This window comes from Columba livia, chromosome 2 (genome assembly GCF_036013475.1).
Source record: "Columba livia isolate bColLiv1 breed racing homer chromosome 2, bColLiv1.pat.W.v2, whole genome shotgun sequence".
Classification (NCBI taxonomy): Eukaryota; Metazoa; Chordata; class Aves; order Columbiformes; family Columbidae; genus Columba; species Columba livia.
Genome location: NC_088603.1, coordinates 157,232,328 through 157,257,205, shown reverse-complemented (window position 1 = coordinate 157,257,205; position 24,878 = coordinate 157,232,328). Strand labels below are relative to the sequence as shown.

Genomic DNA, 24,878 nt, shown 5'->3' with positions numbered 1-24,878 from the left:
TAGCTGGATTTAGGAAGAGAAAGGACAAATGCCTGAGAGAAAGATCCATCATGGATCACTAAATAAAGCAACCAACCGAGACTCAGAAAATCCCCTAAATTAAAATAGTCTGAGGTTAGGAGGGTGTTTAAGGAAGTGAAAATGAATCACAAATACTCGTTCTGTTTGCATTTCTCCCTACGTGTCTGTTACAGCCTCTGTAGAAGAGACTTAGAGGCAAAATGGACCTTGGCCCTGAACCAGAACTGCTGTTCTGATCATCTTCATGCCACTGTTTCAAGAAAAAGAAAATGACTTCTTGATAACGTGTAGAAAAATAGACAGGTTAGATCTTTTTCTTTGCAGTTTTGATCATGTTTTTTGGTTATTTTTGTGGTTTGGTTTTTCTTTTCCTTATCTGTTTTGTTGTGACTCCTGTGGCTCAGCTGGAAGATGGATTGGCAGCTCTCAGCCCCTTCTTGCAGAGAGGGAGACATTAGATTTCTCTCAAAGACCATCTCTGACAGGTCAACAGGAGCGAGTGGAGACATCCACAAAAGCAACTCAGAAACCAGTTGCCTTTCCTAGTAGCTCCTCCTTCATTTCAGAGTAAACTCAAAGTAAAACAGGAGAGATACTATAACACAACAGCACCCACAGACTCTTACCATCGTGGTAGACTTCTAACTCCCATTGGCTTCTTGCAGAGGGACTAGGTGAAACTCTGGGTTAGCACAGCTGGCAGCAGCCAGGGCAACCACCACACAGCTCAGGGCTACCTTCCAACCTCCTTGCTCTCCTTCAAGTTAGACTAAACCAAGAGGAACGTGTTGACATTTCAAATTAACCTTCCTTTTGGTGACTAACCAAGGTTTGTTTCTTTAGTAGCTCTGTTTACAGCTGTCCAGGTCCCCACAGTCAGTCATTTTTCCACAGAAAATTTTCGGCCAGGAAATATCTTTCTAGCCACTTCCATCTATATTGAAGAGAGAAAAGCTCTTCACTCATCCCTTACCACTCCAATCTTTTCCACACCGGCTTTACAGAAAGAAATTTTCTAGATTCTTCATCTTCACAGCTTCCTTCTCTTTCAGACATGTTGTGCACCCCTGGGGCCTGATCCTGCACTCAGGCTGACAACAAACTTACTGTTCCTGAGCGTATGAATCTCTGCCTCTCACTTGGGTGATGCCAGCTCAGACCCTGCGATCACTGATCATCCTGTCCAACATCAATCCTTCTCCCTGAAGTTTGCCTGTTGGAGATGGAAGGGTTGAAGGACATTTCTTTCAGATGTTGTTTTCTCTGTAGTGCAAATATGGACTTCTGCTGGTGAGTCTGGATGAGCAAAGACTGGTCCTCAGAGAGGCAGACAGTTTCTAACACTAACCACCACTTTCCAGCTAAAGGTTAATTACTCCAGGGGACATTTCCATCCAAGCTGTTGCCCGCAGGTTGCAATCCCTGCCTGAGCACTATTTTTAGACCAGCTCCTTGGTTGCTATTGATCCCAGTCACCCTCTGTTAATTAGATACACACAACACACACAGCATTTGCAACTCATTTATCAATGCCGTTCAGCACCTCCCTCCCCTGAGATGTAATTTGGAGCCCTCCTTGAATCATGCTATTGATCTTTCCCAGCAACTTTGCTATAGGATTTTCTGCGTTGCGAACTATTTATAGATCCTTCTTCTTCTCCTGCTCTCCCTTGGGGAATCAGAAATGGGCAACGGTAATCAGACTTCTATTTTTAAGGAGCTGATCGAAACCAGATACTTCCTCTTTTCTCATTCTTTCCACTCTTTCCCCTGTTGCTGTTGTATACAAGGCAAGACCTTCCTGCTCCACCTGTGCTGTAATGATTCTGGTAATGCTCAGGTGATGTGATGCCAAATTTGCCCTGGGTGAAATCTTCTTTGCTGAATTAATGAAATTAATTCTTCCTCCTCCCTGCATCCAAGAGTCTCATGGAGGGCTTTGTGACCTGTTTTGTCTGCTCAGCTTGAGGTGCTCCTTTCAGAGGGCTTCAGTCTGAGACTGCCCTCTCAATCTGCACATTTGATCCATTCGGAAGGCACTGGGTTCCCATTGTCCCCTTGTACCTCAGGAAAGGCATCCAAAGGCCTTAGACAATGTGTAGTGAGGAGATAGATGGGAGTTGCTTTTAGGGACAGAGAATGACAGTCACAAGCCCTGTGGTCCTAGGATTTGGGAAGACCTAAAAGAGGGAACATCACCTGAGGCTCAGAGAGCTCAGAAGCAGCTCAGTCTTCACTGAGTAAGGTTGAAAATCCCACGTGTAATGCAGGAGGAGGCCTACAGTTACCACGGGCAAGGTGGAACCTTGTCTCACAGAACACGCTAAAGCAGTGCTAAGCTTCCATGGTGGCACCTGCTGCTGAATAGCTGATGGTGAAGTAGGAGAGAGGTGTGCCTGGAGGAGCTGGGCAAGAGAGGCCCTGGCCTGAAGCCCTGGGTTCACAGTGGAACCAGGGCAGCCATGGGGTTTGAAGCCCCCCCCCAGCAACGTGGTGGCTCAGGGATCATGACACTGGGTGATGTGGAGCAGATCTGGTTCCTCTGAGCCACTGGGAACATGCACTCTGTGCATATGTTGTGTGTGAGGATTTATGTGCGTGCCTGTGCTTGGGGAGGTTGAGCTGCAGTTGGGGAAGGGGCCATGTGGTGTGGGTGAGATGGGACTGGTGTGGAAGGCTGGGGTGTGTGGGGTCTGTGATGTGGTTGCACAGTTTGTATGGGGCTGTGTGTTGGGGGGAGGCTTTTGTGTGCATGATGGGCAGGGAACTGTTTGAGAGAGTCCAGTGCAGAGCCACAAAGATGCTGAAGGGAGTGGAGCATCTCCTGAGTGAGGAAAGGCTGAGGGAGCTGGGGCTCTGGAGCTTGAAGAAGAGGAGACTGAGGGGTGACCTCATTAATGTTTAGATATATAAAGGGTGAGTGTCAGGAGGATGGAGCCAGGCTCTTCTCAGTGACAACCAATGATAGGAGAAGGGGCAATGGGTACAAATTGGAACACAGGAGGTTCCATTTAAATATGAGAAGAAACTTCTTCATGGTGAGGGTGCCAGAGCCTAGACCAGGCTGGCCAGGGAGGTTGTGAAGTCTCCTTCTCTGCAGACATTCCAACCCACCTGGACACCTTCCTGTGTAACCTCATCTGGGTGTTCCTGCTCCGGCGGGGGGATTGCACTGGATAAGCTTTCCAGGTCCCTTCCAATACCTGACATTCTGTGATTCTGTGACGCTGTGGTGGGGCTGACTTGGGACTGGGGGCGGGGGGCTGTGGTGCGTGCAGCTGTTTTTGGAGGGCTGTGTTTGTGGAGCTGTGTATAGGAGAATTGTGGCTATGGTGTGTGTGGGGGGGGTTGTGTGAACAGAGCTTTGTTGTGTGGGGGGCTCTGTGTGTGTGGAACCGCGGGGTGTAAGGGGCGGTGTGCGCAGAACTGTGTATGGGGCTGTGGTGTGTAGGGCAGCACTATACGTGGAGATGCGGTGTACGGGGCTGTGCATGGAACTGCAATGTATGCAGCTGCGGTGTGCGGGTCCGTGTGTGTGTAACTGTACTGCGTGGAGCTGTAGGGCTGTATCTCATAGAATCACAGGTTCGGGTTGGAAGGGACCGGAGCGGTGGTGTGTGTGATGCAGACCTCAGCGTGTGGCCGCGGTGCCGCTGTCCGCCGGTCGAGCGCCGCGCTGCCGCTTCCTCCGTCCCTCTCCCGCTCCCTTCGCGGGGAGACGCGGCAGATCCTGCGGCGCGGGCGGCCCAGAGGGGGTGAGGAGAGACCGCCTGTCCCAGCCGTTACCCGCTCCGGGTTGTCCCCGAGGGAGCGCTGCGGACCCGCTCCGCCGCCACCGCCCGGCCCCGCTCGGCGGCCGGGGCGTGGCCAAGCGCGGGGGAAGAGCCGCGCCGGGAGAGCCCCGCGGCTTCTCCGTGACAGCGCCGAGGGGGTTAACCCGCTCCCCGCGGCGGGCCGGGGCGAGCCCCCGCCTCCCGTGCCAGCGGCGAAGCGGACACGCACACACACACACACACGCTCACACACACGCGCGGGCGATGGCTGAGGGGCGCGGGCTCGATTTTCCCCGAGATGATGTCAAGAGCTTGGGAGAAGGAGGAGGAGGAGGAGGAGGACGGTTGCTCTTTTTCTTAACGGCTTTGTTCTAAAATCATCCTAAATAAAGCAGCCCCAGCCCCGAGCGCCAGGGAAGCAGCCGTTAAAGTAGCGCTTTTTTTTTTTTTTTCCTTCTTCTTTTTTTTTTTTTTTTTTTAAATTTTTCTCCTCATCTCTGGCTTTGTGTCCGACTGGGGCCGAGCCCCCTCCCTGCGCTCCCGGGCCGCTCTCTTCGCCGGGGAAGCCGCCGGATTTTTTCCGCTCCTCCCGGCAGCCCGAGCCCGGAGGTAGCGCCCGCCGCCGTCCCGCCCCGCCGCTGCCCCGGGCAGGTGCTCCGCCGCTCCCGGCGCCTCCTCGCTGCCCTCCCGCCTCCCCCGCCCGCCGGCCGGGGCGGCTCCGCGCCGCTCCTCCCGCTCGGCGCTGGCTCCCCGCCGCCAGGGCCACGCCGGCGGCCCGGCGCCCCCGCCTCCCGCCGGAGCGGCGGCGCTGCCCGCCGCGCCCGGGGATGCTGCCCCCAACTCCCCGCCCGCCGCCTGACACCGCCGCCGCCGCCCTCGCCGAGCCGGACGTCGCTCCGCTGCCCGCACCGCGGCCACCTGCAGCAGCCCGGCTCCCCGCCGCCCGCCTCGCACCGCGGCGGAAGGAATAAAGCGCCCAGCCCGTCCCGACCCTCCCGACCGGCGCTCCCTCAGGCAGCCGGGGCCGGGGCGGGCCTGGCCCCCGTGGGCCGCCCCCAACGGCCGGAGCCCGGGTGCCCTCCGCCCCTCGCCCCCTGCGCGGCTCCCCGCGGATGGGCGCGCTGCCGCCGCCCGTCCCCCCCCGGCCCCGCCGCGCCGCCTGAAGAAACTTGGGACGGCGGCGGCCTCCGCCTCCCTGCCGCGCCCCGCCCGGGCTGCGGGGGACCCTTCCCCGCGGCGCCGCGCCAACTTCGCGGGGGGACCCGCCCGCCGCAGGACTCCGGGCCGGGTCCGCCGGCCCCTCGGCGGGGCGCCGCCCAGCGCCCCCTTCCCGCGGCGGGGACCCCCTGCCCCTGGCCTCGGTGCTGGGGAGGAGCGGGGGTGCCCTGGATGGCCCTGCGCACTGGGACGGCTTGGTTTGGGCAGGTCCTGCGCAGAGTTTCCCGGCTCCAGGGCACCTGGTCCCGGCGCTCCAGCAGCCTTCTGTGTCTCTCCTCCTCCCAGGAGCCCGAGCAGGCGGGCGGAGAGCGGCCGCCGCCGCAGCACAAGCTGCCCCGGAGCAGCGGCAGCGGCGGCGGCGGGCGCCGCCAGCCCCCCCGGCAGCTGCCCTCCTGCTGCGGCTGCTGCGGCCTGTCGGATCCCCGGGCGGCCAGGGGGGGACATGGTCCCCTCACTCGCCCCTTGCTGGCGGCCATGAAGAGGCAGAACGTGCGGACCCTGTCCCTCATCATCTGCACGTTCACCTACCTGCTAGTCGGGGCTGCCGTCTTTGATGCCCTGGAGTCCGACAACGAGATGCGGGAGGAGGAGAAACTCAAAGCCGAGGAGATCCGGCTGAAAGGAAAGTACAACATCACCAGCGAGGACTACCGGCAGCTGGAGTTGGTGATCATGCAGTCCGAGCCGCACCGGGCCGGCGTGCAGTGGAAATTCGCCGGCTCCTTCTACTTTGCGATCACGGTCATCACGACCATCGGTGAGTGTCTCGCTTCGGGGAGGCCCTTTGAGGCCAGGACCAGGGCTGGGGCAAGAGCCCCCCTGGTTGGGAGGGGCAGGGGGGCGTAGCATGCAAAGGGTTAAGTGCTGAATGATTTTTTTGGCTTCCCTCCCGTGTTATATAAGTCATCACTCTTCACAGGGCACTTGTTGGACTTGTTGGTGTCCCGCATCGCTTCCCCTGGAGATGGAGCCTGTGTCCCCTGGGTGGTTCTGGAGAGGAGCTGGCCTGGTAGTGGGGTTGACACTGGCCAGTTGGGTGCCACCGAGCTGTGGCTTGGGTGGCAAGGTGGAGGGTCACTCTCTTCTGGGGTTCCCCTCAGGAAGCATGAGGCCCTGTTGCCATGCTTCTCCTTGCATCTTTGCTTAAGAGATATGGGGAAAACTTAGGCAAAAAGCAGTTGAATGAGGAAGAAAACAATGAGGGCATGGAAACTGGACCAGCTGCGGAAGACCTTGGTGTGGCCAAGCGTGGCCCTGCTTTCACAAACTTTGTTTTGGTGTTGGCAAAGGCTGTGTTGGGGGCTCCCACAGCTGTGGTCTCGACACTGAGCCTCTCCTGGGCATTCCCAATGCGTTCCTGAAGTTTTTATTGCAGCCGGAGTGTCTGATGTGCCAACAGGTCACAGTCTGCGTCTCCTCTCTGTGGGCACATGGTCCGATGGGCAGAATGATGCCTGCTGTCACATCCATGCTGCCCAGCTTCCCAGACATGCCATTTCTCAGGACGGTCAAGGGACAGTCAGTGGACACAGCCACAGGCTGTCTTCTTGTACTTCTCTGCTTCCCGCAGCTAAAGCGCAGTGTTTCGCCTAAAGTCGCTTCCCCTGTTTAAAAATAAACACCACAAGTGCATGCAGAACTGTGCCACAACTCTGGTTTTGGTTTGATGAGCAAGTTTGTTCTTCCTGGTTTTGTATTCAATCAGACGGATTTACTGAGGCAGTTGATAACGTTCCTCTCTCAGCACTTGTAGATGTTCCCCCCTAACATCTGGGGAGATCTGAAAAGACCTGTCTAGCTCAGTGGCTGTTTGATAGTGCGTTATATTGAACAGGACATGAAAAACTATCTCTCTTATTAATACAGCAGGACCCAATCTTTTTACAGGTTAGGGCTTGTTACAAGAAATTTGCACATTGCCACCTGAAGATAGGGACAGTTTTCAGCTGTCCACTGCCTTTGAGCAGCGTTTATTCATGTTTATATTTGACTGCATTGAAGCTGGGGGAGTAAAAGATTTCCTTTGAATGACCATCTGACAGTATAAAGCCTGTTTTCTTTACAAAGATGAGATTTTTAAGGCATAATAACTTTTTTGTCCTCTGTTACTAGACTTATATATATAAAATTGCATATATGAATAGGCTATAGAATGTAAAGTAGAATGCAACTTTGGCTAATGACTGAGGTTTCCTGCTGTTCATTATGATGTCAGAACTCTCCTTTCTCCTTTGGTTGTCGATTTTCTCTTCCTCGATCTGTGTCTTGTCATGTATTTGTGCTAAGTGAATAAATACGGGGCTGTTGTCCTCCTCTGGATTACAATAAGGCTTCTGTGCACACACCTGTGTACGCACAGTGCCCTATACTCCTGCCTGTGAGGTGGTTGCAATACTTTCTGCCTTGTTAAACTCAGTTGGTGACAGGCAGAAAGAGCTTTACAGTAATTTGCTGTTTTGATTGTATTTTACCTGGAAACAAGTACAACTTGCTTGGGAAGCTTTAGCATTTTCTCCTGCAAAGAGCTGGGATTTGTTTAGGAATCTCGGAGCACATCAGTGTGCAGAGGATAGCATGCATTTTTGTAGGCAGAGGTGCTTTGGGATGTCAGAATTGTTCAAATTTAAAATGTGAATAGCAATAGGGAACCACTGGGAGGAAGAGTGATAATAAAGAATGGTGCAGAAGAAGAAATGATTGTTCATCTGGGAAACTCTGCTCCAGGAGGAGATGTGATCCGTCTTTCAAAAGTTTATTAATAGTTACTGTCTGGATCTTGCCAAATGCACTTCTATTTTGTGTGTCATCTCTTCAGTACTAAAGTAGATTCGTGGTGTTATCTGATCTACTGATAGTCTGTAAAAGTGAGCATGGAAGGTTTTTCTTTAATATCCTAAAATAATTTGGTTCACAGAGGGGGAAAAATGCCTTTCTGTGTTTAAGTTTTAAGGAAAATAAGAGAAAATTTCTTTATGTTTCTTGCACAAGGCAGTGATCTAAAATGTTCTTATTAGCCTTTTATGGTGGTTCTTATTTTTCGTTTGACTGTGTATATGCTGTCACACGTATTTCCTTCTTCCTTTGACACCTTCCAGACAGACTCCAAGACGCACATGCAGTGGTGTATGCATTAGTGAATGTGCTGTAGTCAGTAGGTGCTCCTGCAAAAGTGCATCTAACTAACCATCGCAGGCTGATTTTGAAAACAGAGTGCATAAAAATCTTTGCTGCCTAATCTAGAGTGATACAACTGTGTCAACAGAACTTCAGAGGAGCGCGACAGGAGTCAGCGGACCACAAAGTCCAGCAATATGCATATGATGGCAGACTAATTTATGTCTAACTTAATTGTTCCCCTTGATACTGCTGTGCTAGCGACGTGTCTGAAGCGATTACCTCTTCACCGTGTTGATTCGAACTGCTGTGGCTTTAATTTAATTGCAGCCGTTTATCACTGGTGATGGACCATGAGCCAGCAGCGATCGGTAGCCTGGCGGGGGACGGTTCCGCAGAGCCGGGGCTGGTTCCGCGGCGCTACCGGGGGGCTCCAGGTGGGGAGGATGGTGCTGATGAAGGAACAGCTCCCGTGGTGCTGAAGGGACAGCTCCCGTGGTACTGAAGGAACAGGTCCCAGTGGCGCTGAACGGGCTGATCCTGTGGTGCTGAACGGACAGCTCCCGTGGTGCTGAACGGGCAGCTCCTGCCTCCCCGCCGCTGGCTCTGTCCTTTCCCCACCCCCGCCCTGTCCCGCAACCTCTGCGGCTTGTTGCTTATTGTAAAAATGTCCTTCGAAACCTTTTGGGACAGGAGGATGAGAAACCGAAAACCTCCTGTGAGCGGCAACGTGCTGAGGTTGGATCAGCTCTCCCATTTCCTCTAACTGATGGCATTTGGGGTGGGAGGGGGTTGTTGCTCGCTTGTGAAGCTGAGCACTAAACAAAGAAGAAAGGGCTGATCAAGTCAATGCAAACTCTTTTTTTCACCTGTGGGACAACATTTTTTTCAGCTCCTCAGGCAAATGTTATTTTTTAAAAATTATTTATTTATTTATTTATTTTTAAACTGACCCAACAACAACAAAATAACAGCAGGTGCTACAACATTCGGTGACTCTGCTCCTAAAACCCATTAGCAGAATAAAAATATCCTGCTTTCACAAAGTTTTGGTCATGTTTGAATTCTATGAAAGTTTTTTAAGTGATCAAAAAGAACTAATCTGTTCTTGGCTCTCACCAGTTGCTGAGTTTACTTCAGGATTTTTCTCACTTCAGAGTTAGCTGGTATAATTTTCTATCTATTTCCAGTTGCACAGCCAAAATGATGGCAGAGAGTGATTTAATCGAGTTCTCAATCCAGCTACATTTCTTTTATGAGATACACTGTAGAATACATTGCAGAGTTCATCAAGAGGCTGGATATGAATAAAACCACCAACTTTTGAAAACAAAAAGTAATTCCTAGAATTCCTACTAAGTTTTAATGCCCTTTTCTACAGGTTTAGACTAGTGAGTAAGCTGCATCTATGTAAGCAGGTGTCAACACTGTCAAAATGTGTTATTGGTATGGATATCACTCCATCATTTAGGCCTTAAAGGGTGATAGTCATACTTGATTTAACACCACCAGGCTCTAGTAAACACTGAATATTTCTGGAGGCTTCTGCAGAATGTAAAGAACTGAAAGCTGTTTATGTCACCCTAAAATGAACTGAAACAACAAACAGATTGAGAATTTTTATTTATTTATTTTTTCCTGAGAAGTGACTGTAAGGGGACCAAAATTGAGACAGTGTGCACAGTGAATAGCTAGTCTCTTTTTCTAGCTTTTAGGCCTTTACGTTTCAAACCTACAAGCAGTGACTGAACTATCCTGGTGAACACGGACAAAATATTTTTCAAGAATGTGGTGCAATACCTGTAATGGTGGATGGAATATCCACCTATTTGGCTATTGAGTAGCTAAAAATTCAGGAACTGCCTGCATCCAGATGTGGAGATTGCATGCTTCTGGCAGATGGTGGCCTGACAGGGAATTTGAACCTACGTTAATGAACTAAGCCAACAAATGCATATATCCATTTCAGGATAGTAGCAAAGTCTCCATATCCTTACTCTGCATCACTTTACCCTTCTATAAAATGGGTATAAAAATACGAAACTGGTAGTGTTGGGATGTCTCTAATTTGGGTTAGAAAAAGATGTAATTGTTTTCATGTGTAAATTATTTTGTTAGTATTGCTCTTCCTTTCAGATCAGCCTCTGGTGTTTTGAGTCTACTCTTGGGTTTTGATGGATGGTAGTATTTAGAAGCAGTCCATTTAAAAGCTTTGAGTAGGGTATCATGGCAGATGAACAGTTTGCAAATAAAAGAAAAGAAAGGAAGAAAACAAGACATGAAAAGGGAAAGATAGAGAATAAAGATACCAATGCTTTGGTCAATTAACTGCTGCATTCATGGCTTGCCAGGACCATGAAGGTCTTATCTCATATAAAAAAAACCAAACAAGCATAGAGTAAGTTATAGCCAGTCTATGATTAATAAACTCATGTGAAAATAGAGGACAAGATTTTTTGGTGGTATGAGTTCTTGTAGATGCGCTGAAATTAGGAATCTATTCATTCACACCATCTGAATCTTCAGTGGAGAGTAAAGGATGACCAGGACTTGTAATATCTGCTGGTGGTATCTCCCAGGCAAGGAGGAGGTCAGCTTCAGTGAGCCTCGTGAAGATGAACTGTGTGTAGCATTGTGTTCCCCTGCATAATGAAAATATTCTGCAAGATCTTGTCACACTATATTCTTTGTCTCGTGGAGATTAAAAAAACCCAGACAAAACAGCATTCTGCTAACATAGAGGGGACTTTGTGGCTGCTTTACTCACATATTCATAGAAACAGTTACTGAGTTCTTGAAAACTGGTTTTGCAATGATACCTCACATTCCTGCCAGAGGCACATTAGCAAAAGCTTTTAAATAATCACTGATAAGCAAGACAAAAGTACAGCTCAGACTGATGCTGAACAGCAACTTCCCACTGTATGGCTTACTGGCAGCGCAAATGCAATATCCAGTAAGAGTCTGAAAGCAGTTTTGGGGAAGCGTAGAGAAGACTCCAGCCACTCAGCATATTTCTTTAGTGTAACCAAGCTTGAGAAATCAGTGTCTTGCAGTTTGAGTGCACTTTGATTTCCTTCTAACTATTTGTAACTTCTTTCTTTAACTGAAGCAAGTGAGCTTTAGATGAGAAAACTCCAGCTGTTGGGCTGGTTGCATGCTGGAAGAGATTGCCTAAGGAGGATGTGGAATGTGGAATGTTTTAAAAAGAGTTTAGACAAAAATTTGTCAGGAATGGTTAAGTTATAGCTGCTTTTGCCTTTGGGGAGCAAGGTGGACTGGCTGATCTCTTGAAGCCTTATGAGCCGTATGTTCTATGATTTTCTGAATCTTCCTTTTTCTACATCTTGAGCTCTGATAGTGTCAGCACAGAAATATCTGTTTGTCCACAGGGAAGGCTAGAAGTTAGAGGTGTCAGTGATTCTTTTGGGAGAGAAGTTAACTGAAGAAAAAAATGATCCTGCTAATACGAGGATGGCAAGCAGAAATTTACAGGGCAGAACTGGGAGGGATAGAAGGTGTTCCAAGTGTAGAAGTTTAAATGTTAGCTATGGGCTCATGCCTGCTTCCGCTAAAAAGAGTAAAAATCCCCTCACTTTCTCTGGGAACAGCATCAGAACTGTAAAGCTTGATCTAAAGGAAAACTGATTAATGGAAGAGCTTGGCTTGTAGACACCATGGGTTTTCAAACAGATGACGCTGATCTGGGACAAAGCGAAGACTGAGTGCTGTTGTCTCCCCTTGAAGGCAATCTGAGCTGAGGTCCTGAGTTCCTTCAGTGCCAGAGCATATTCCTTCATAGATCCTGAAAGCCATGCTTGTGGCTTCGAGGTGGAGTTACACAGCACTTTATATTCAGAATGCTGTACTGACATTAGGTGATTCATCTTCAACAACACCTCTGTGTAAAAATTATCATCAATTTAGAGACAAGAAAGTAAAATGACTTTCTGAAGATTCAGGTTGGGAACTATTTCTAATTGCCAAACAGCTCACTTCTCTCTCTTTCAGACCACATGCCGTTAGTTTATAGCCAGATTAAACAGTGAAGATGAACCAAAGGCAGAGATCCATAATGAATTCAAGGTGATATTAGAAAACTCCTGCAACTTAGGTCTTTTGACATGCAATAACAGCAGAACCTGGAGCTTTACTGGAAGAAGGAGCATGCGCGATTCTGGATTATTACTATGGGTCTTCTATCAAAGGCTCTTTAGGATTTTTAGGTATACGGTTTCTATGGATTTTTGCTAGAAATCCTTGACTGGATCTGGATAAAGGCCACATGAAATAGCCCTTTCCCTGGTAACAGATGCTAACAAGGACGTTTGCTGGTGATGCAGAACTAATCAAGTAAGAGTCCTCACTGCCTCTGAGTTGAACTAAGAGGTTACTGTAGACTTGCAACAGATGTTTGCTCTGTGTAGAAGACCTATTCACCTCTTTTTGGCTTGTGGATATTTTTGGGTGAAGCCATGGACTACTTCTGAAATTTCACATATGTAGATTGCTGTGACTCAAATTAATTTGAAATTGTCACCTTCTAATTGATTATAATCCATGGAATCCACTGACGTCAAGTTAAAATGTATGCATAGAGTCCTTTTCGATGGTTACCTGTTCCCTACCACAAGTCTGTGACTTGATGAGCTACAACTAACGTTGATATTGTTGGTTTCTTGGACTTAAGTGAGAGGGTGTATGAATCAGGGAATATTAGGGAAAAAAACCCAACAGAAATTAGGGCCTGATCTAAAGTCTGTTGTAAATAATGGAGATAATATTTTGAATCACGGTAGTTTTGAATCAGGCCATTATTTGACATGAGTCCTACAATGCAAGGAGCTATATTCTATAGCAAACCAACTCCTGGAAAATATTTGTAATAGCACTTTACAGATTTTTAGTTTTTAAATAATGAAGCAAACAGAGCTTGTGGAGTTAAAGCGTATATTGACTTTGGCATTTATACTGATTTTTATTTTTTTAATTGAAAGCGAAAGGCTGAACTACATGCTTACTGCATACTTTAAACTTTGAGCAAAGTGAAATCTTAAGGAAGAACGGTGATGCTTTTTATTCAATTTATTTTTTTATGTTTTTTTTTTTTTTTTTTAAATTTTCCTTCCTTTCATTACTGCCAGACAGTTAACAGCCTCTTCTGATCCAGCCTCTTCTGATCCACTGACATGCCTTTTTTTGTTTCTTTTTTATTTTTATTTTTTTAAAAATTTTAAAGTGCATTGCACACTTTTCAGTTTTTGGGGAAGAATTCCTAAAGTTTTTTTTTCAGGAGTTAAGTAACCATTTTTTTTTAATATCTGGCCAATTGCCACAAAATACTTCTGCAGTCATCGGTTGGTTAGAGGTTTCATTATCCTTTTTAACTGCTGTCATTATGGAGGTGATTAGAGCATGTCAGTGAAAGACTATCTCTATTAAGGACTGATGTATTTGTTGCTTATTAGGGTGATTAGGAGGGAATAGACTACATTGTCCTTTCAATTCCCTGGACCAGTAAGAGAGAAGAGCTTCAGAGAAAAGCAGGCAAGTAGTGAGGTTAAAAGGTATCTGATGGGAGGTTTATTGTCTGCTTGCTCTCCCGTCCCAGAAGAGGATCGCTCCCTTTGCCAGCTGCCTGAGCCTTATCAGACAAGAAAATTTCACAGAGCTTTAGTGCACAGATTGGTGAATGAAACGTGCAGCAGCTCTCTCTAATTGTACAGAAGATTAGCTACAAGGAAATGTTCATAGACTCCCAATTTAGGGATATTCTTGACATATTGAAGGGAAGGTAGAAGTAAAAGAGATCTGCTCCCAAGACAATTGGCTCTGTCAGCAATTTCCAATGTGTGCTGCCATTATCTCATTATAGAAGTGTTGTGGGTGCAGATGGAATATTTTATTTCATCCACCCTCTTTTCTTTTGATGTCCTCTAGGGAGGATGTTCTCCTCCTATGTTTAAACCATCACAGACCATTGCTATGGGAACTGTATCAGAAATCAACCATTGTTATGAACCTGTGACCACACAGAGTTTTGAGTTGTCACTTTGCTGTATTTCACAACAATCTGGAACTTTTCAGGACCAGATGCAGCAGGAAAAGGTGTCAAATAACTCTTGTTTCAAAGGTTTAGGTCTCCGTTACTTGAACTAATGAACAGTTGCTGTTAGATTAATACAATCACAGAATCATTTAGGTTGGAACAGATCTTTAGGATTATCGAGTCCAACTGTTAGCTGTTAACTGTTTGGGCTGTATGATGAAGCAGTTCTGATTTCATTCAGGGAAAATAATGTTACTGCCACTAAAAATTTCAAAAATCTGCAGTTTGGTACTTATGTTAACTTTGCTCTAGAAGCTAGGAGACCTCCAATTAAATGAACTCCAGCAGCAGAAAGGGCATGAAACCCTGACCATAAGGCCCTGCATGCACACTGTGTTATAATAGAATTTTAGAATGGTTTGGATTGGAAGGGACCTTAAAGATCATCGAGTTCCAACCCTGCCATGGGCAGGGACACCTTCCACTAGACCAGGTTGCTCAAAACCTCATCCAACCTGACTTTGAACACTTCCAGGTGTGGGGCATCCACAGCTTCTCTGGACAGCCTGTTCCAGTGTCTCACTACCCTCATGGTGAAGAATTTCTTCCTTGTATCTGATCTAAATCTCCCCTCTTTCAGTTTAAATCCATTATTCCTTGTCCTATCACTACATGTCCTTGTAAAAAGCCCCCCTCTAGCTTTCTTGTAGGCCCCTTTAGGTACTGGAAAGCTGCTCTAAGGTCTCCCTAGAGCCTTCTCTTCTCCAGGCTGAACAGCGCCAACTCTCTCAGCCTGTCCTCATAGGAGAGGTGCTCTAGACCTCTAACCATCTTCCTGGCCCTCTCTGGACTTGCTCCAACAGGTCCATGTCCTTCTTATGTTGGGGACCCCAGAGCTGGACGCAGCACTGCAGGTGGGGTCTCACATGAGCAGAGTAGAGGGACAGAGTCACTTCTCTTGACCTGCTGGTCATGCTTCTTTTGATGCAGCTCAGGACACAGTTGGCTTTCTGGGCTGCCAGTGCACATTGCTGGGTCATCTTAAACTTCTCATCAACCAACACCTTCAAGTCCTTCTCCTCAGTGCTGCTCTCAATCCATTCTCTGCCCAGCCCCTATTTGTGCTTGGGATTGCCCTGACCCATGTGCAGGACCTTGCATTTGGCCTTGTTGAACTTCATGAGGTTACTGAGTCTGGAATGTCTGAAAATTGTTCATGAAATAAACATGATTGAACATTACAGTTTTGCATTAGAGAAACACCTCATACCTGCACAGGCGTCTTGAAGTCTCAATGCTCCCCCACTGTTTTTCTGGCCTCTGGGAACTTCTTGGGCTTCCAGAGGTAGACCAGGAGTTTTAGAATAGTTCCTTACAAGATAAAGCACATAATATTTCCTGCTGAGGACTGGAAACAGTAGAAAGATGCCCTTTCAGCATTATTCAAGATTGTTACAGGGCTGTCATGAAAAATCTGGATTGCCCTAGACTACCAAAGAGGAAAAAAACATATTTTGAGATGTGGAAGTCTGGGGACTGTTTGGGGAGTGAGATTATCTCCCAGCATTTGAAAGGATCTACCCACCATCACTCTGCTGCATCCTCCACAAAAGTCCCTGATCTACTGTTTGTTTGCTCCTGGACACCAAATATGATTTACTATTGCAGCCTGTTTTGCACTATTACTTACGTGTGTTAGAAATGAGATAAAGCTAATTCTGGGCAACTGATAGTTTAAACAGTCACACTGGATCGGTGCCATCAGAAGCACCTGGAAATCCCAGTGATTTGACCTGAATTCTTCAGCTGATCTTTTAACTGATATATTAAGAATTCAATGATCTTCTCAAACTCTCTCTTTCAGACTTTCTCCCCTCATTTGGTGTTTCACATGGGAATGAACATCCCAAGAAGAGGGAGGAAATGGTAATGTTCAGTCTGTACTGATGCCCTTTCAGCTTTTGCGTTCTTTTCTGGTATTTTTGTCTGACAAACAAATAAATGATCATCCAGTCTTTTGGCAGCAAAGGCTTAAGCTCATGATTTGCTCTTAAAACTCATCCTGCCTAGCAGTAAAAGGCCTGTTATTTAAAGGGCACTTTTCAAAACAATTAGGGCTTTAGTAGCAATGTGTTTGCCTTAATGAGTGCAGTCTGCCAGTCAGAGGAAACAACATAAGCTGATACCTACTAATGTAGGCCAACCGAGGCAAATTATCAGTGTTACAAGTCAGTTCATGAATGTACTGCACATCCAAGAGGTTTATTTTAATGTTTGAGAAGCACTAGATGTGATTCAGAATGGCTTCAATTTTGTTTTCTTCCCAAATATCCACCCCTAATTATATTTTCATTTAGAAGCCTTTGTACCACTCCTATGCTTGTGATAGATTAATCTGTATGGGTTGCATTCAGCTCTGGTTTGACTTGTTGGACAGGCACCAGAGATAATTTTTCATGAAGCCTCGGTCTTACTACATTGCTGTTTTTGCCTGACGTTTGAAGTCAGTGTCCTTATGATATAGGCAGGTCAGCTACTGGCATTTTGGTGCGATATAGATTTCTTTTTTAAAGGTTTCAAGAGGTTTTTCTTTCCTCAAGATGGGCCACAGTAAAGGTTGGCAGTGCTGAAAAGGTAGATGCATGGGATGGAAGCTTGGCTCTGAGAATCTAGTGATCGCTATCACAATGGAAGTTGCTGGTTCTTAAACATTTTTTCCTGCTTTGGATGACCAGTTGAAACCTGACTGCAAATTGAAAATAATCCAGCGTGAGGAAGCTTTTCAAATCTGATCAAAACCGTGCTCTGTTTCTAAAGAACTTGAGTGTGGTACAGTGAAAAAGAAAAGCTGTCAAACAACAGCAAGAGAGTGTTAAGAGTGGACACAGAGCAAAACATTCTTTCTAGCAATGATACTAGTGAAACACTGAAATACATTGCCTGGGGAGGGTGTGGGCTCTTTGCTTGGTCTTGAAGAACAGGACAGACAAGCATCTGTCAAGAATGGCCCATGAATATTGTCCTGCCTTGCGGCAAGGTATGAACTAGTCTCCTCCTGCCTTATTTCTAATGGTCCTGTACACACACAGGCTGTTTGAAGTTTGTCTTGGATCTTGCTTGGGATCTATGTAAGTTTATCTTGTCCTTTTTTTTGCTGAAGGTTCCTGCTTCCCTGAGGGATTATCAGTGCCTCCCACAATTTTGTCTCCAGCTGAATATCTAGATAAGAATCAAACCTCTTCTCTAAGCAGCAACCGTTCACTGTCAGCAGTCTCATCAGTTTTTTATGGCTGCTGTTTGAACAGCTCTACCCGTGGCTGTTGCAAGGAAAAACAAACATGCTGCCTATCTTTAAAAAAGGGACAGGAGAGAACATGGGAACTTAATGCTCAGTCAACCCAAATTTGATACTCAGAAAGATATTTGACCAAGCTGTTAAATATTCAGAATGAAAATACCAAGGGGATAACAAGGGACAAGCTGGAACAAACACATTTTTTTCTTGAGTAACTTGCGTTGGACTTCTGTGGGTTGTTGTTTTTTCAATAGAGGAGCAGGTGTAGCTGATAGTGGAGGAGCAGTAGATCTTGGCATTTATTATGTACGTAGCATTATAATAGCATCATAATTACAGTAGAAAAAACATAAACTGGGTTGAATTGCCACAGGTGGGTGCAAGGTCTGGATGTACACACACTGTGGGCTGGAGGTGGCTGCATTTACCACGTGTGTGAAAAGCACATAGAGTGTGCAGGTGGCTGCAAATGGGGCAGAAAATACAAACCCAGTTGCCCCCTGCTAAATCTGCCACCAGATAATTTCACAAGAGGATATTTATCAGTAGTTTTCTGTCAAACTGGATAGGCATAACATGTGCAGTCTTACAAGGGTCTGTGTTGTGGTTGGTACTATTCAATGTTCCCATTAATGACGTGGCTGACAGAACAGAGAGTACACATATTAATTGTGAGAGGAGTGGCTAGCACTTTGGAGGGCAGGAGCAGAATACAAAGTTATTTTGACAAATTGGAGAAATGGTCTGAAATCAATATGATGAAATTCAGTAAAGATGAATGCGAAGTATAACGTTGCAGAAGACACATCAAACGCACATATAGAAAAATGATGTGAACTGACTAGATGCAAGTAGTGCAGCATCATGCTGATAAAATAGATTACAATCTGAATATGAGTCTATGCTGTGAGATGTTCAAAACAGGCAAGTGTTGGATGTAAGTCACAGGAGGTATCTATCCTGTTTTGTTGGTATTGGTAAGGCTTCAGCTTGAAGACTGGGTCCAGTTTTAGATACACAGTGTTTTCTGACAGGAACAGAAAAATCAAAATACTAAGAGAAAACTTGACCTGTATTCAGCGTGAAGTGGACAGAGGTTGTTTAGTCTGGAAAAGAAGTAGATGAAGGGAGGAGTAAGAAGAGTCTTCGCATATATGAAAGATTGTAAAGAGGACAGTGATGAGTTTTTTCTGCATATCTACCCAAGGTTTATTTTTCAGCATGGCAGATGTATATTCATTGTCAGCTGTGGAAACAGCTGCAACAAGATCTGCAGGGAAGCTCCAGGGTGCCAGTCACAGAATAGTTATCTGGATGAGTTAAACAGTTGCCTGGTATGCATGGGCTTGGTATACTTCAGCCTGCCTCAGATCTGAAGGGACTAGGCCACTCATTGAGGTCCCTCCAAGACGTTTTCCTAGGAGTGGGTGGTTGGTAGCTGCAATACAGGACTGACTGATGAACTGAGTAAACCTTAAGTGATGGACTGAGCATCACAAAACAGGTCAAACAGTTAGCTGAGGTTTCTCCCAGCCCTCAGCTTTTGGGATTATACACTCAATGGATGTTTCTGAGTATCATACTAAATCTACAGCAACGTTTGCTGTCTAGCAGTGGACTTCATTATGATCAGGGCTGAGTGTGCCTTGAAGAGAGCTGTTCTGCTAGAACGGGCATCAGTGTTCATATTGCAACCGTCGCACATTTTGCGTTTTGGGTAACAGATTGTGTCAAGCCGAAACAAAGAGGTTTCTCCTCTTTCTCTAAATCCCATGTATACAAACCAGCAATTTCCATAACACAGACAATCATCCAATCATGCCTTTCTACTTTGGAGAAAGGAAATCTATCCCATAATACACCTGTGCAATATATGGCGATGGTGATTTCGTTGCTAACCCCCGCAGCAATCAGTTTATGCCCTCAAGCATGCGATTTGATTATCCTTGTCATTATCTTAGCTACAAATGTTATTAGCAGCCATAAAATTGTCCATTAAAGTGAGAAGAATTGCTTGCCTGCACCAAGGGGAGAACAGATAATTTACTACACAGATTTTAAGCCCAAATGCACTTTTTTCCAGAAGAACCCTCTAACCATCTGTACAGCCTCCATTCTTGTGTTTCAAAACCTTCTTCCGCCTCCATGGGCTCCAAGTCTGTGTCTTCATGCCATAACAGTGAAATAGATATGTGTTGTTCTTAAAATAACTGGGATTATGACCATATAGTTCTTCATGTTCCATGGCATGAATGAATTCTTCCCTGAATCTGGAAGTGTAGATGCCCAAACTTTGCTTGGGTTCCATAATTTCTAGACTAATTGGTTGGGGCTTCACTTTACAGATGAACAATCCTGAATGCCTTGGGTTGACTTGGCACCCATGGACTGATTGTACCTCACTGATTCAGTGTAGGATCAGTTGATCTTGTCTTGGCAGAGTCATTTTTAGAGGTTTTCTTGATACTGTGATACTAGGCTTTTATGAGAGGAAGAGATGATGTATCACAGGGGCCAGGAAAAGTTGCTGTGTCTGAGTGGGTGAGAGCCAGGGTAGTGTCTGAAGAAATTCTTTGTCTTTGCGAGGACTGGCTGATTCATTCCCTTCCCACCACCCTGTTAATTCTTGTTCATATATCAGTACACCATAAAGCTGCTTTTTTATTCCCATGTGGTATTGTGTTCCCATCCCCTTCCATCAACAGGGAGTGGGAGAGACCACCTACATCTTTCCCAACAGACAAAAATGGTGGATCCTGACAGACTGGGTCAGATTCTGATCACAGTTACTCTCTGTAAATCCTATGGAACTTCGTTGTTTCAGTGTATTTGTTGTCTTTAAACTGAGATGGATATGTGAAGAATCTGGTCTGGAGAGCCTGTGTTTTGAAGGAAGCATCCCCTCCTACTCACCCAACAAATTCACACACTCACAATGTAGCATTCAATATTAGCTCCTGTAGCAAATGGAAAATGTGGCAGTAGCCTGAAAGGAACAGAAAATGTTCTCAAACAAGGCTTAAAAAAGTAAATAAACATAATATAACCAACAAAATCAATACAGTTCCGTATTAGCCATTACAGATATCTCTGTTTTTGTCTCCATCACACTGCAGACATTTCAGTGCTGTGGAAAAGGGAACCTCATTTCCGAACCTGGAGATGGTATATTAAATGCAGGGTCTGGGACAGAAGGCCTGAAAGAGATTGATGTTAAATAACAGAAGACGTTTTTCCTTTCCACCTCCCGAAAGAGCTTTAACTGAACTAAAGTAGTGTAAATATGTATCCAAAATGGATATATATTCATGGGTGTTACAACGTTATTATTAGAAACAACTCCTCAAAAGCTCTTTTCTCCTGAGTCATCTCCACTGACTTAGAAAAATTATTTTGCAAGAAGAACTGTTAGGTTCAAGACATCCAAGAGGGGACAGCCTTTCAGCTCTCTGCATTCTAAAAGCTTTATATTCCTCAGCTCCTCTTCTGCTTGGAGGGAATCCTAGACGCAGGAAAGTTCTTATGCTGTCAAGTCAGGTGCTGATCTCTTCTCTCTGGTGACCTGAGGAGTGAGTAGGAAAAATTGCCAAGGGGAGGTTTAGGTTGGACATTAGGAAAAGGTTCTTCACCCAGAGGGTGCTGGACACTGGCACAGGCTCCCCAGGGAGGTGTCACGACCCCAAGCCTGACAGTGTTCAAGAAGAGATTGGACAGTGCTCTCAGACACATGGTATTAATTTTGGAGTTGTCCTATGCAAGGACAGGAGTTGGACTTGATGATCTTTGTGGGTGCCTTCCAACTCAGTGCATTCTGTGACTCTATGATTCTATGAGTCTACATCTCATGGCCTTCTTCCTTAACTCTTCATGTCTTTCAACACAATCAGCAATATTAAAACTGTTCTTTTAGGCTTCTCTATTGAATTTGTTCAAGCCAAGCTGCTCTTGCTACTGAGGACATTCCCTCTTCTCCTCTTCCTTTGAGAACTTGATGCCCCTCTTGACCCAGGAAGCAAGAGACATAACTGTGGACTAAGCAGGTGGCTGACAATCTTCTTAACAAGAAGACTGTGTCATCAGCTGTCTCAGCGGAAGTTTTGTTAGATTTAAAAGGAGGAACTACTCCCATGACCCAGGACCATCCTTTGGTTGCTTGTCTAATACACGTAATATTGGGGGAACATCTCGTGTCTTTTGAATTGTGACTTTTGCTTCCATTCACAGTGCAAAGCTCTTTGCCAATGAGAGCCTGGCAAGTTTTCCTGCACAGCACATTGGCAGAGACTTCAAAGAAGAAGAAGAAGCTGGAAACATCTATTAGGAAAAAACAGACCATTACTTGGAATCCTTCAATCAGGTGATTTGCTGAAACAGAAATGTCTTGCTTTGTTGGTCTTCAGTCTCCTGAAAAGGTGTGCATGCTCGCTGAGACTATTGGAGACCCCACAGGAGCTGTGCTTCACTATGTTTGCTTTTCTATTAGAATGATAGTATTACCTGAAAGATAGATAGATAGACAGACAAATATATCACATTTTCTTTTGTATGTGAGCTTTTAATGTGACACGCTCCAATGCTTTTGCAAGGGTCTGTAGGTCCCCTGAGAGGTCCACAGCCTTTCATCTTGAAGGAGAGACAGAAGACTTTTGTCTCTCCTATGGCTTCTCCTTCACCTTCCAACAGCGGTGCTTGATGTCAGTCTTGCTACTCAGAGTGCCTGCAGCATGCACGAGACCTGGGTGCCTGGGTTTCTTGTCTCTTTAATGGCATTCTGTGAGCATGTGTTCAGAGAAGGACAGAAAGATCAAAGGCTGTGCAACTGCACTGTGCTTGATTTTGCTTACACCAATATGAATCGATTGACATCACCAAGTTATGAGTGATTTACAGCTAGGGGAGAACGGATTCTGACCTAATGGCTCCAAAACAGGCTTTTCTTGGATGAGCAATGTAATTAAAGCACTGGAACAGACAGATTTTGTGACTCATCTGTGGGTCTGCAGTCTTTGCTTCTAGTAGGGTGTTCACTAATGTCACCACACTTTCATTTTCACCCGTGGGCTGATCTAATGACGGACCAACCTTTGCTTCAACAGAGCTCTCTATTCAGCTGCAAAACATCCTCTGATCTTGATGTCACTGTATAAACTTTATTTACTGCAGAGCACACTAGGAAGGGACCAGCAAGCTCAGGGCCAGACACTGGGGTAGCGAAAAATTTCCACTTTCTTCATAGAATCATAGAATAGTTAGTGTTGGAAGGGACCTTCAAAGGTCATCTAGTCCAATCCCTCTGCAATCACCAGGGACATCTTCACCCCGATCAGGTTTCTCAGAGCCCTGTCCAGCCTGGCCTGGGATGTCTCCAGGGATGGGGCATCTACCACCTCTCTGGCCAACCAGGGCCTGTGTTGGAGTAAAGCAGAGGGTTAAAAGAAATAGTTTGAGGCAGTGGCCAGGGAGAATGGATTGATGACCGGGTTCACTTACTAATTCCAAATATGTGTCTTAGCAAGGAGAAGAATGGTGGAGCATATGTGCCAATATCAGCCTGCTCTGTATATCCAGCTGGAAAGCAGTATGTGCATTTTGAAATCAGTAAAGCTCATTTTCAGAGCTGCTTGGAGGTCTGAGGATGAAATATTTTTGTGAGATGATACCAATTCACTCAGACTGCAAGGTATTAATTTGGGAAACTTTGCTGAGGCCATCGCTTAAGTTTGCCGGCCTGATGGAGAGGTGGCGTCACTCAGGAGGTGGAAGTGGTCCAGCTTTGTCTGCTCATTATCCTTCAGTCCCAGTGCAACAGGAATTGGAGTCAGAGGCCAGCTGTTGCAGTTTGGCTGGTGGCAGTGACCATGACAATGCTTTCTCACCCTTCTTTCATTTCAGCTGAGCTTGAGCTGTGAGGCCTCTTCAACACCAGGGCTCTTAAGTGGCAGACCGCAGTGGCCTTGCTTTGGTCCACCAAAATAACAAGGAATGAGAAATTTCACAGGGGTTGGAAGATCTGGAGATCACCTAGTCCAACCCACCTGCTAAAGCAGGTTCACCTAGAGTAGATTGCACAGGAATGTGTCCAGGTGGGTTTGAATGTCTCTAGAGGAGGAGACTCCACAACCTCTATGGGCAGCCTGATCCAGGGCTCTGGACGCCAAAGTAAAGAAGTTTTTCCTCATATTCAGATGGAAGGTCCTGTGCTTCAGTCTGTGCCTGTTGCCCCTCATCCTATCGTTGGGCACCATTGAAAGGAGTCTGCTCCCATCTTCTTGACATTCACCCTTGAAATATTTATAAACATTGATTTCAGGTAAGGCTAGGGAGACAGTGATGACATGGACTGGAGTTCAGCATGGGATGGTAGAGGTGAGGCAGAAATACCACATTTGACCTCATTGAAGATTCCTCCCAAAAGACTGGGGACCATTGATGTGGGGAACCCAGTGGAGATGCCTGCCTTACATGCAACCCTATCCTTTTTGCTTATGTGTTATCTTCTGAATCCTTCAAGACACCAGTGTGCATCTGCTCTAAAATCACAACCAACTGCAGCTATACCCTTGCTAGGTTTCGACTTACTAAGTGGGTTGCTGCTGGTGCGGTACTCGGCACAGATTGGAAGACCCACCTGGGAAGAAGGTGAACTGTTATGTGCCGAACTGTGTGCCTCACCACTTGGCAGTGACAACAGCACAGCTATATCTGCAATTGGATTTGATGTTGGTTTTCTTCTGATTTCCCACTCACTGAAACTTAGAGCCAGTCATGATGATTGGTCCTGTCCTTGGATTTAAGCCCTGATGCACCGGGCTCTGTACCAGCATGAAATTCAGGGTAATTTCAAAAAACAGTCTCTAGAAGACCACAGAACTAAAGCTCAATTTTCAAAAGTAGCTTTTGCACTTAGGAGGCTAGTTTCCAAGCCAAGTAAGCTGGTACCTGCCAAATAAGGGTTTAGAAAACAGGTTGGTTGGGGTGTGAAGTCATTGAAGAACATGTGAAAAATATGCCTTTCAGGACAGTTTAAAAATAAGGGGTACAGGTGCTGGTCCTTTGGTAATCCACCTCTTCAGCTACCTGTAACACAAACATCCCTTGGAAGATTTTCCTCTTCTCTTACTCCTGAGTGGGTAAGTCACCATGTGAAGTATTAAAGAAAGCTGCACTAGGTGCTGGTGTTCTTGTACATAGATGTTAAAACTACTTTTTCTGCATGTTGACTCATGAGGTACCAACTCCTGTTGATATTCACAGGAGATTGAATAATACCTGTAAAACAGAGGAGTAAGTCACTGCCTTGGAGAAATTTCTATTGCTTTGAAACAAGACACAAATGAATGCAACAAGTAATAAGATGGAAGGAGAAGAAATAATGTAAATAATAATAGCTATGTTCTGCTAATCTCTC

General features: G+C 46.0%; 1 protein-coding gene across 1 annotated transcript in view; it reads left to right on the top strand.

Annotated features, from left to right (window-relative positions):
• Window positions 1-3,888: 3,888 nt before the first annotated feature.
• Window positions 3,889-24,878, top strand: part of KCNK9 (potassium two pore domain channel subfamily K member 9) — a 99,160-nt gene continuing 78,170 nt past the window's right edge. The window contains exon 1 of the mRNA XM_005510813.4: window positions 3,889-5,769. Within this exon, the coding sequence (XP_005510870.2) occupies window positions 5,184-5,769 (586 nt within the window). The 5' untranslated portion in view covers window positions 3,889-5,183. The remainder of the gene's footprint in view (window positions 5,770-24,878) is intronic.